This window comes from Barbus barbus (genome assembly GCF_936440315.1).
Source record: "Barbus barbus genome assembly, chromosome: 31".
Lineage (NCBI taxonomy): Eukaryota > Metazoa > Chordata > Actinopteri > Cypriniformes > Cyprinidae > Barbus > Barbus barbus.
Genome location: NC_136759.1, coordinates 8,760,401 through 8,773,418, shown reverse-complemented (window position 1 = coordinate 8,773,418; position 13,018 = coordinate 8,760,401). Strand labels below are relative to the sequence as shown.

Below are 13,018 nucleotides of genomic sequence, written 5' to 3'. Positions count from 1 at the left end.
GTTAAAATCTAGACTAAGCTGATACTGACCTGCATGTTTGATGCAATTGTTTAGATACAGAAAGCAAGTGGCAACATGTTCTGTTTACAGTCACAGAGGCCAATACCTTAATTGATGACTGTCAGCAATGTGACGTCCGACTAATTTGAACTCTGTGAACAAAGACTTCTTTATTTGAGCCTTTATGTTGCCTGATTACACTTTAATATATATCCTGCATGTGATGCAATCTCTAGCAGTGCTTTGAGCACCTGCAGGTTTCTGCAAAGTAGCCACAAATGAATTTGCAGTAGCCTGTAAACATGCTGTCAGACATTTATTATTCTTGTAGCATGCCACCATTTACTCTGTACTGAATACCATAGAAATGTATATATGAAAATATACTGTTTTAATTCAAGAGATCCCGATTTTTTAATTCTTAAGGTAGTCTAAATGTTTTATTAAAGAGAAATGAAAAACCCTCCTTACTTTTGAGACATCCATTCCTGCCGTGCTTTTAGAAGCAGTGAAGAAAAAAGTCACACTCACCAAATTGTAGTCCTCTGCTGGAGGTATCGTTCACATGCGCTTATGACTGTCTCTATTCTCATATGAGCTCCTTTGTCAACCTTCCTGGCAGAATGAGAACTTCCTCGCTGTCTTAACCCCTGCGTGTGTTTGACAGGGCCGTGATGTGAATGTCTCATTGGCTGACGTTCCACATGAAATCTGACACCTGCATGAGTCTCACCTACACGCCACTGACTGTAAAAGAGTGGATTTGTACAGAGTGTATTATTGACATTTATGTAGGGGCCTTTTCTGTATCATATATCAGTTCAAATTCTGGTTCTCCCTTATGCAGTCAGCATTTTTGCATGAATGGTTTATAGTTGTAAATGCTGGGGGGAAAGATTCCATGAATCTCAAATGAATATGAATTGATGTTTCAGGAGTGTTGTACTTTTTCTATGAATTACATGTTTGACAAGAACTGGGATTGGCGGGACCCCTCGGGTGCCGAATGTAATGATAAATATCACGAGTTACTTCTATATCTTTCATCTGCTCAACATCATTTCAGGGGAACCAGCCTCTTTCCTGTCCTTACGTTGTTTTACATTTTCTTCTGTAGCCTACAAGATCCATCAAGGCCAGACCTGGCTGATTTCATTGTATTGGTCATTAGTTTGCTCAACAGTAAACAATATGAAGCATTATTTTTTTCCACTGACTGTTTTAATCACTGATTGTGTATATTAAAAAAATATATATAGTTTCGCTTTTTACAGAATATTAAAGTTGTCAGTGGTTTGTGTTTGAGCAACCAGTTTACAAATTGTAAGGTTCTCTATTTTGTATAGGCCTACATGGTGTTGCTAATAGCATTCGTTTGACTTTTTACAGCAGAAGGTTGATGTTTTTAAGCAGCGAAGCTTTTATCAAATGTTTCTCAGTAGCTACTGTGAATTATATTAAGTAAGTAGCGGGTGGCATGTAAAGCGCTAAAATATAACATGTTGACAATATAAGCAATAAAAACATGTTTACATCCAAATGAAGCCCATCTCATTCAGAAATGATTAACTCTTTTGAATTGGTTGTTTTCAGTGAATAAGAATCTGAGCATGAGTCAGAGCAGTTCCAGCCTAAATGATTCACCAGGTTGCACAGGTGGTAGGGATTTTGATTCATTCCAGTGACTCGAATCATTTGAATCCATTTAATGAGCCTGCAGCAGGCTACATTATGCCAGTAGGTGGCTGCAAGTCTTTGCATGTTATGAGTGAGTTATTCACGCAGAAGTCACAGACTAAATAAGTCTAATTATCCTTTATTAAAAAGAGACAAGAGTGTTTAAGCATCGTGACTATTTCCCACAATTGTCAACAAAACAGATGTATTATTTATTCTTCTATTTTGTCCTCTGCTGTATAGCTTTAAGCAAACAACAGACTTTGTTTTGACCTATAAAGGCACTATCCTAAACAATGTCATTAGCTAAGAGTTCTTTAGGTTAATATTGTCATCAACACATTCAAAATTCTTCATCATCTTATTGTAACATAAATTGAAAAAATATTGTAACACATTTCTGTGTAACACTTGTTCGAGAACGAGATGACTCGTTCAATGGCGTGCCAAGTCTCGTTCACTTAAAGATTCGATTCACTCACGAACAAAACACTAAATTCTTCAGCACCTGTACAGAGTAGCCTACATAAGTCAGCATCTGTCGATAGTATGTAGATGGTTTTCCTTTTCTTTTTTTCCTCCATCTCGGTTTCACACTCCACCCCAGGAAGTGCACCTAGCACCTACCACTGTTAAAATGGAAAGAAGAACAAAAGACCCACGTTTTTTTTTTTTTTTTCCTTCTTTTTTCAAAACTCTACTCAGGCCTCCTCAAGCTTTCAGCTGGTTGTCAGGTCGTATGTCCAGTAATAGCTCACGATCACAAATCACTGCGTCTTATTAGGACAGTGAGTCACCATAGCTATTTCTTATCAGAAGCCACTTCTGTGGCTTTATTTAGAACCATGTCAGTTGAAATATATATGAACTGGCCAAGTTAAATCTGTTAAATCTGGCTATAATTCTCCTTAACCATATAAAGCCTTCTGTATCATATTTGATACATTAATTCACAATGCCTGATCTTTAATGTGATCAAAACTTTGCTGAAAAACTTACACAATCTTCAACATACCTTCTGCCCTCTGATCGATAGTTCGCATTTTTTTACCAAGTAAAGGTAAGCATAAACTTTATATTGTCATTAATATTTCAAGATGAACAGGAATGAATCAACTTACTTGATTATCCATCCATGTATATATATATATATATTTTTTTTTTTTTTAAGAAAAAATGTTACAATTCAAAATCGTGTCATACTGTAAATAACAACTGTTCTTCAGTGTGAGCTCCATGTTTTCACTATCATACTATATGAGCCCGATGTATCATATGATACAGAATATAAAACACGTGCAATCTTTCCAGTAAATAACACAATTTTCTGACTGTTGTTTCATATATCAGGCTTTGTTAAATGAGGGTCACAACTGTGACTAAACCTGTGATGCTTTATTAATGTCAGGTGGTTGATTTATTTCTTGACTTTTTGAGATCAACACGCAGGTTAAGGGTTGAATTAGTCACATATAATCCACCTAAACTAAGGAACAATCCTCGTGTCCTTCAAATGTGTAGTCAAGCCTTGACTTGCCAAGCCAACTCCCATTATAACATATGCACAGACACAATGTTTAAGTAAATGATTCTTCTGAATCAGATCTTCCGAGCATTTTCAGTGGATTTCTTATTGCAGTAGAGTAGAGGTTTAGCAGAGGGTCAAAAATGGGTTCTTTCATACAATGGAAGTGGATGGTGACCAGAGGCTGTCAAGCTTCAAAAGAATCATGAAAGCAGTCTATATGACTTCTGCATTATATTTCAAGTTTTCCAAAGTCATACAATAGCTTTGTGTAAGGACCATTGTTCACTAAAAATCGTGCATGAACTGTTTGTAAAAGAGCAGCTTGGATATGTACTGTAAACTTCTCCTTTTGTGTTCTTTGGATAAATAAATTCATACAGGTTTTGAAAGACACGAGGATGAGTAAATTATGACAGAACTATTTCTGAAAAATCTTTTTAAATCTCCATTTCTACATGGTAATAATAATAATAATAATAATTCATTACATTTATATAGCGCTTTTCTGCTTTTCTAAGCACTCAAAGCGCTCTACATTGTGAGGGGTGGTGTCTCCTCGTCCACCACCATGGTACACTTTGAGAATATGTGATCCTTGAAGGTTTGTATATTTGTCTACCTGGCTCCTTGATGCCATAATATGATTTTGTTTTTAGTATCGGTCATGCATCTGACTCACTCACATCTCTCTTACTTCTAGTTGGCTGATGAAGGTTTGCTGAAGACCTGTAGGCAAAGGTGTTACTCCTTAGCTACATTACAGTGCCAAAATAACACTTACCCGGAGGCCTCTGCCTGTGCCCTTTCTAATGGATTTTTCAGCTGAAGTCAGCAAAGGAACGACTGGTTCTGCTGGCATTCATACAGCTGTTGAGAAGCTAAAGAACCAGTTATGGTCGGCCCACACTTGTTTTGAAAGGTGGCTTTGCGTTGTTATTCGTCACTCTTGGATACATGACTTAAGCCTCTGTGAGTCACAGAGTCACAGATCTGATAAACAGTTAGTTTGAAAAGGTGCTTGGCACTGTTTATGACTTCCAAAGAAAGGATGAATATAAAGTGTCTAATTATGGGAACTATATGAGCTCTTCCCGTATTCTCAAAAGAGTTAATCAATCACCCTGGAATTTATTATACAATGAGTACAATAAGTGTTTTTTTTTTTAAAAAGATTCTGTTATAATGATGTTTGTTTTATATTAAATATGATGTTTTAGTGTTATATTAAAATAAATAATTATGCACTACCGTTCAAAAGTTTGGGACCGGTAAGCTTTTTATGCTTTATAAGTCTCTTATGTTCACAAAGTCTGCATTTATTTGATCAAAAGTAAAGGGAAGAAATAGTAATATTGGTATTTAAAGTGATTATTTAAATTATTAAATAATATGAATTAATAAATATATTGTAAAATGTAATTTATTCTTTTGACTACTTAAGTCTTTAGTGTCACATGATCCTTCAGAAATCTTTCTAATATGCTAATTTGGAGCTCAAGAAACATTTCTTGCTTAATATTTTAATGGAAACCATGATACATTTTTTCAGTATTTGTTTAATGAACAAACAATTCAATAGAACAGCATTTTTGTAACATTATAAATGTCTTTGCTGTCATTTGTTTTATCAATTTAATGCATCCTGGCTGAAAAAAAAACTTACTAACCCCAAACTTTAGAAATATAGTGTACAGATTTATTTTTTTATTTTTTTATCTTTTCTTAAAATCATATGTATGTAAACATTAAATTATTTATCAATGCTACAAATTTAATCTCATATTGTGGCAACTTTATTCTTATGATTTCAACATTATTTTTCATGTTTTTTTATGATTTCAAATTATATTAAATTATTTCATAATAATATTCGTACTATTACTTATTTTTTTCCCCCTCGGTCCGTTCACCGTGGGGCCTCCTCAAAGCACGGAGCAGAGGTGGGTAGAGTACCCAAAAACTGTACTCAAGTAAAAGTACTTCTAGAAATATTTACTCAAGTAAAAGTAAAAGTAAAAGTCTGAATAGTTACTTGAGTAAGAGTAAAAAAGTATCGGATAAAAAAAACTACTCAAGTAGTTAGTTACTAGTTACTTTGGATCATATAGGTACTGAATATAGTCTATTTTTATTTAGATATATAGATTACATTTATGTAATGTGTATGTGTATACACACACACACACACACACACTGCCGTTCAATATATATATATATATTTTAATGTAATTTATTTCAGTGATGCAAATCAAAATTTTCATCAGCCTTTACCCCAGTCTTCAGAGTCACATAATCCTTCAGAAATCATGTTGATTTATTATCAGTGCTGCTCTTTTTAGCTTTCTATTCATCAAAGAATACTGAACAAAATGTCACAGGTTCCAAAAATTATTAAGCAGCAAAACTGTTTCCAACACTGGTAATAAATCGATATATTATAATGATTTCTGAAGGATCATATGACTCCGAAAACTGGAGTAACAGCTGATGAAAATTCTGATTTGCATCACTGAATTAAATTATATTTTAAAGTAAATTAATTATGTATTATCCTATAACCTTTGACACTGAAAACTCTGAAAACGCCTCACATGACTGCTCTGAACATAACGAAACAAATGCATATTGACGGATCTTCTGTTCTGCAAAATGTAAACAAATGTAGCCTATATTTTTGCAAGCATAAATATTGTAAAAATATGAATATTAATTGTGTCTAGAACAGGCCGCGCGCCGCTGCGCAGAGCTAACGCGGGTTCCGCGGGTGTTCATTTCATACTCTGTGACAGCTTATTTAATGTATAAATTATACATTGTATTTAATGTAAGGTACATGTACAACAAACTGGTAATGTCATAGTGGTATCGTGGCCTATACCTGTGTAGACACTAGACAGTACAGTAGACAGCACACGCGGTGTTCATCTAATAGAGATCTTTATATAGCTCTAGCAAACAAGCCTTTGCAGATTTGCTTTCAACTGACTGTACATCCAAAGCCATGTCTTCAGCGCTCTTGATGTTCTTAAACTCTCTGTTATCTGAGTGAGAACCGCTTCAGAGACTCAGCGCGTGCGGCAGGGAACTGAACGAATCATTCAAACTGATTCGCGAACCGATTCACTGGTTTGCCAACTGGTTTGATGAAGCCTTTAAACAGAATCGACTCAAAAGAATGAATCATTCGCGAATGGGCATCGTTCATTGCCCAGAGAAAAGTAGACGGCGCGTTTGGAATAAACCGAAGCATTTTTAACTTGTATTGCATTAAGATACAGTAACGAGAGGAGAGTCGCCCACAGTAACGAAGTAAAAGTACCGTTTTTTCTCTAAAAATATACTTGAGTAAGAGTAAAAGTACCCATTTTAAAATATACTCTAAAAGTATTAGTTACCCAAAAAATGTCCTCAAGTAAATGTAACGAAGTAAATGTAACTCGTTACTACCCACCTCTGGCACGGAGCCAGTTACACCGCCCAAAGGACGGCCCTGGTTACATACAGTAGTTATCTCAAACTGACTGTTGAAGTACAAAATTGCTGCAAACGTAACATTAATGCAAGAACGAAATGTATGCAACTTAAAGTGGATATGGAGGAGTCATAAAATAAGCAGGTGGGGGGACAGATTATATTATGATGGTTCATCATTGTAAAATAGATATTTGATATGGAGTGCAAAAAAAAAAAAAAACAGGAAAATTAAGCCGTTAAAAAGGTTATTATTCACCTCCTGTATGTGCTTTAAGTCTTTGACGTAGAGAGCATTTTAATCTTTGTTTTGCATAAATTAGAGCTGATTCATGTGAAATATCCATTCCTGTACATTACAAAATCATCAGACGATGTCTTGTCGGTGGACAGACTGTAAAGCTGCGAGATGCGTGATATCACAACAGATGGCGGTAATGTACAAATTTAGTTTGTGATCTAGTCAGAAGAAAACTAATAAGAAAAGAATAAGAGCTGCGTTGCTTCAATGCATTACAGGCCCATGATTCGTCAACACAAAAACGGAATTTAGCTTTTGGTCGCACTACAATGCTACTTACTGGAGAAGTAGTTAGCTACTGGAAAAGCTACACTGTTTTAAAGGAACACTCCACTATTTTTGAAAAGTTTTGCAGAGTTTAAACAGTTGAGTTTTACCGTTTTCAAATCCATTCAGCTGATCTCCGGGTCTGGCGGTAGGACTTTTAGCGTAGCTTAGCATAGATCATTGAATCTGATTAGACCGTTAGCATCTCGCTTAAAAATGACCAGAGTTTCGATATTTTTCCTATTTAAAAATTTACTCTTTTGTAGTTACATCGTGTACTAAGACTGACGGAAAGTTAAAAGTTGCGATTTTCTAGGCTGATATATGTCTTCTTTTTAACGGCGGTTGGCATCCAGCGTAATTGGTGCATTACCTTCTAGGCCGATATGGCTAGGAACTATACTCTCATTCCGGCGTAATAATCGAGGAACTTTGCTGCCATACCATGGGTGCAGCAGGCGCAATGATATGACGCAGCGCCTGAAAGTAGTCCCCAGCTATATCATAACTAGCTACCTAGCTGGGGACTACTTTCAGGCCCTGCGTAATATCATTGTGCCTGTCATTGTGCCAAAGTTTCTTGATTATTACGCCGGAATGAGAGTATAGTTCCTAGCCATATTGGCCTAGAAAATCGCAACTTTTCATTTTCTGTCAGTCTTAGTACATGATGTAACTACAGAAGATTCAAGTTTTAAATAGGAAAAATATCTAAACTCTTTGTTCATTTTTGAGCGAGATGCTAATGGTCTAATCTGATTCAATGATCTATGCTAAGGTACGCTAAAAGTGCTACCGCCAGATTGCGGCTGTTTGCTGCAGGATGAGTCATGAATCTTCATGGTCTGCTCTTACCAAAGAGAAGCATGGAAATTTGGTGGTATTTTTATCAACTTTTAGGAGTTCACTAGCATGATCTCAAAACAGACGTGCACAAAAAGTTCACAGATGTGCAAACATGCTAGTCTTCGAAGAGCCCACATTGTAGCTTCGATGGGCTGTTATGGTGTACAACAGTTGTTTTGAGAATGATCAGGATCTAAAAACTGTCTCCGCAGTGAAAACTTTTCACACTCTATTACCCAAAGACTACATAACCATTCAGGAGGTTAGAGGGGTGTTGTCTTGATATGTTCCCGTCGTCGTCACAAACAGAAATGAGCCCTATTGTGTGTTTGTGTGCAGTGGAGGTGTGGGGAGGGGATGGTGAGTCAAGAATGGGGACAGCTTGTTTCGAATTGCAAAGGTTGCATCATAACTAGCAGGTTCCAGCACAAATGGGCTTGTTGTATGTTCAAGTACACAAAGGTTTGCAGGGTCAAAGTGTTCACAAGCAGAGTTTAAAAACAGGTCACATGTTTCCATGATGCCTTGACTGAGCCTTAGGTGATCCACACAGGTAGATGCACTGACATTCAGATATTAAGGCGCTTCATTAAACAATTAGTTCACGGTTAGAAACAAAAGTATGAACAACAGCCCGAGGCATTTCAGCAGAGGTCTGAGAAAAAGAAAGAACATTTAACAAAAGAAATGGATTAAACATTTCTCAATTGTAAATGATTCAATGCATTATTTATTGGATATTTCTGAATACACCTGCTAATGTTGTTTGTTTTACTAAAATGAGTGTTTATCCAGTTATTATTTGTATATGAAAATCAGCAGGCAGTTTTTGTGTCAGGTTTAGGGTTACAATATGAGTGAAATATGGCGCGTCCTCCAACCTGATCTAACCAGGTGAACAGCCAGAGGAGGGCTGAGCTAGTCATAGTTAGAGGGCTTGTTTGCAATTCTAATCATATCCAGCCTGAACCTGTATGTTTCAGCTTGCCACACTATGTAAATGTTCAGACTGGAGGTACAAAGTCTTTGTTCTTTACAGATTGTGAAGATGTATGAGACTAATATTTTGAATATCACAGATATCAGTTATAACTCTTTCACAGCATTTTCTAGATAAGATTTGCTATTTTCTAACCAAAACAAGTGACTCAAAAGCTTCATGTTCTACATTTGAGATGGAGTAGCATTCTTGTGTTCTTTAGCAAATGCTCTGTTGCAGCCTGTGGACTCTGTGGGAACTGCAACTGATGTAAAGATGATCTGAAGGGTTGAACCGGTCTTATTAGAAACACCTGCGCATTTAGAATAACTGCGGAACATCTGTTGTTGATTTTCACTTTTGAAATAAGTGTAATAAAATGTGCAAATAATATACATCTTTATAAGTCTTAATTTGCCCTTTCAAAAATTAAAGCCTAAGAAGTTTTTAAATCAGAACAGAACTGAACATCAGAACGTAAATTCAAAAAGTAATGCCATTAAATGTTGCATGTGCTGCCAGAAAAAGAGAGAAAATCTTCCTCAGTATTTTTATTTTGTTTTCCAACACAAATCTAAACATCCTTAAATCAAGATAGATTTCCTAGATGTCAAATACATAGATGTCAAGTCTTGTTTTCTGAAAAGTAAAAAAAAAAAAAAAAAAATTAAGCAAGATATTCTTAAAACAAGAAGAAACATCTATTAGAAAACTTGTTTTTCCTTTGAATTAAGTTGATTTTTCTGAGCCCTTTGGCAGATATTTGGCCATGTTTTAATCATAATCTCACTCCATTTTGATCAATTATTCATAAAAAAAGATTTTATATTTTATTTCGTTTTGCTTCAAGTAAATGAGTCTTTTTTCATCTTTAGATATTTGTACTGGAATTCAAGACAAAAACACTGATGAAGAACATCACTTTTTTGCAGTGTGATCAAAAGGTACAGTAAAATGATTTGCATATAGTGTTTGGGAGCAGAGATTTTCAAACCATGTGTTTTGTGTTTGTTTGTAAAATTAATTAAAAAGTAAGGGAGATCTATTGTAAGTTGTATTTTCAAGCTTTGAAGCATTGCTGATACATTTACTCAGTCTTAAAACCTGAAGTCACAAATATGTTAATAATAATTTGAAAAAGCATGTTGTTTTGACACCAGCATTCTTCAAAATATCCTATTTTAGTACATTAATATTATTGTTTATAATTTTTTTTGGGTTGCTCAGTGTGTCTTGAATTTTCACAGCTACCTTCGTTTGGCTGAATTTGTTGAATTTGCATCTAATAAAACTAGTTTTGCTCCAAGGCAGCAACATTTTCTTTCCCTTTTTAAAAGTTTATTAGCCTTTTTATTGTGTTTTCTAACCATGCGTGATTAAATGGTTATGTTTTGTTAGCTGCATTTAGCATTGATTATTCCCCTGCTGTTTGTGAGCCTATCACGGCCTTTGAAATAATTTTCAGGTGCACAACCAGCCAGTCTAGAATGGCTATTTATCATATAGTGATGGGCGACCCTGGGTTTTGGACAAATGATGGTGAAGATACTAAGTTAAAAAGCTAAAGATATAATCAGTCTTGTTTTGCGCTATGCAGCAGAACACTTTTCACTGCATTGAATGACAAGACCTTTTTTTTTTTTTGTCTGTCTGCATTCATATTCATGCAACCAGCAGCAAGTTTGATGCATTAATTGCACCATATTGAGCTATTTATGCATGGCATATTGCCAAATGAAACCGTGTCAAAGGAAGCAACTATGGGATGTGTTATAAGATGATATTGATGGCACTAGTGCAGAGTAAATGCAGCTAAGCTGTGAGTTTGGGCTATTCATATTCAGATCTGAGCCCTGGCGGCTTTGTGCTATGCATTCTTAATGCACCACCGTTATTGACCGACAAGTATTTAGATTAGCAATTTCATCTTGGCATCTATTTGCTATGCACAGAGCAGCCTATAAGGACTAAATGGATTTGGGTATACCTGTATCATCACTAGATGGCAGTGTCGCACCATGTATGAAGAACTGTGAGTGGAGGATTTAGGGTCTTTATAAGTACTTTATAAAAGCATTTTAGCTTTATTTACATATGTTGATTTTTATTTACAGGTATTAAAGACATTTTAATAGCCTAATACCTTTATATAGACATTACAAATTACATTTTAATAGACATTTGAATACCTTGCTGTATTTTAATCTCTTATAAGCCTTTTTGCACTTGTTTTTGTGTATTGATCAATATTTGATTCTGTTTTTCTCTTTATTCAGATCCACACTGGACAGTTAGGACCAATAAGACTGCAGATGGCAGACTTAACCACATATATCAGAACTTCTGGTTCTCAGCTCTGATCAGCAATAGCATCAACAAAAGTCATATGTTAATTAGAAAGAATGTGTTTTCCTTGCTCACCCACTGATCCTTCCAGTGACTTCAAACTATGGAAAACCCAGAACCGTTGATTTGTCGTTGCATGCGATTTGTGTGCATGTGTATAGAAAGGTCAGGGAAAGCTTCTCTGTATGCTGTGTGTGAAGATGCACGTGAATGTTGAACCTGCAGATAACTTTTACAGGAAGTGGTAAGCTCACGGAAATAGTACATTTCTACACTGCCTTCTGCAAACCTTCTTTTTATCTATGAGAAATCACATATAATTAAATACTAATTAAACAAAACTAAAAAGAAACCTGTGAATTTTCTAGCAAATATTCCTGGATTCTATTTTTTTAAATAAAAATCAAGTTTTGTGTGTGTTGGGTCCCTTTTAGGTCCTTTTAATTTATTTTTTATGCAATGCTTTGGTGTGTTCCTGTTCCCTGTGAGAGGTTCAGATGTAAAATTGAGGTGAACCAGCTTTAAAAAAAATCTAAATAAACTACCATTCAAAAGTTTGGGGTGAGAATATTTTTATTAAGTAATTTCATTCATCAATGATCCACTAAATTTATAAAAAGTTAGACTAAATGTAATTATAATGTTACAAAAAAATGCATCAAATAAATGCTGATCTTTTTTATTTTGTATTCATTGAACAATCTTAAAAAAGTATCATGGTTATCATGAAAATATTAAGCCGCACAGCTGTTTTCAGTATTAGTAATAAGAAATGTTTCTTGAGCAGCAAATTGGCATATTAGAATTATTTCTCAAGAATCATGTGACACTTAAGACTGGAGTGATGATGCTGAAAATTCAGCTTTGATCACAGGAATAAATTACATTTGGAAATATATCATGATAGAAAAGTTTAATTTTTAAATTGCAATAGTATTTCACAATATTACAATATTAACTTGCAATGTTGATTTCTTATTTAATTATTATTTTAATTTAATTTTCTTCCAGAGAGTAGTAGGTCACTACAGCTCATCACCAGAATTTTTGTTTCTTATAGTATTTTTTTTCACTCTGTTGTTATATAATGGGATTTGAAACAATGAAATGAATATCAAGCGTAGCGTAAGTTCTGGCGGGTCACGTTAGTCAAGCTCGCATCAGCTGACTCTCAGCTGATCCCCATCTACTGTATCTATCTAAGCATCCATATATAAGGTCTGTCCGTATTATCAGCAGTTTTCGCATTGCTCAATAGCTAATTACCCTCCTCCATCCCCAACTCTTCCTCTGTCAGTCATGATCCAGCCTTCTGATTCTCTGCTGAATCCGACTAATTCTAAAATGTGTACATAAAATTACTGAACTTTAACAATATCTGCAATACTTTTGTTGGTTCTGTTTTGTTTACTCTGGGGGGTTATCGCTGCTCTAGGCTACATGGATGCACAGAACCATACTGTCAATCCAAACTGTATGCTGTATGCAAACTGTACACCGACGCATGTGGCAGAGCATCCAGGTCATCAGTGACTACAAGCCATGCAACTCCACTCCGACGGTCACAGACGTCTCCTTCTTTAATGAGCTAAATTACTTTTAT

At 35.3% G+C, this 13,018-nt stretch overlaps 1 protein-coding gene across 4 annotated transcripts in view; it reads right to left on the bottom strand.

Annotated features, from left to right (window-relative positions):
• The window catches only part of LOC306851418 (uncharacterized protein), a 34,461-nt gene extending 22,834 nt beyond the window's left edge, over positions 1 to 11,627 (bottom strand). For 2 of the 4 annotated variants that reach the window (XR_013782492.1, XM_079387621.1), the window contains exon 1: positions 532 to 658. Coding sequence is in view for 1 of the 4 variants with exons in the window: in XM_079387620.1 (XP_079243746.1) it covers positions 472 to 486 (15 nt within the window). In the remaining 3 variants the exon portion in view is untranslated. Of the gene's footprint in view, positions 1 to 471; positions 659 to 11,490 lie in introns of those variants that run through there. The other 2 variants (XM_079387623.1, XM_079387620.1) reach the window with 2 other exon arrangements.
• Between the last annotated feature and the right edge of the window lie 1,391 nt (positions 11,628 to 13,018).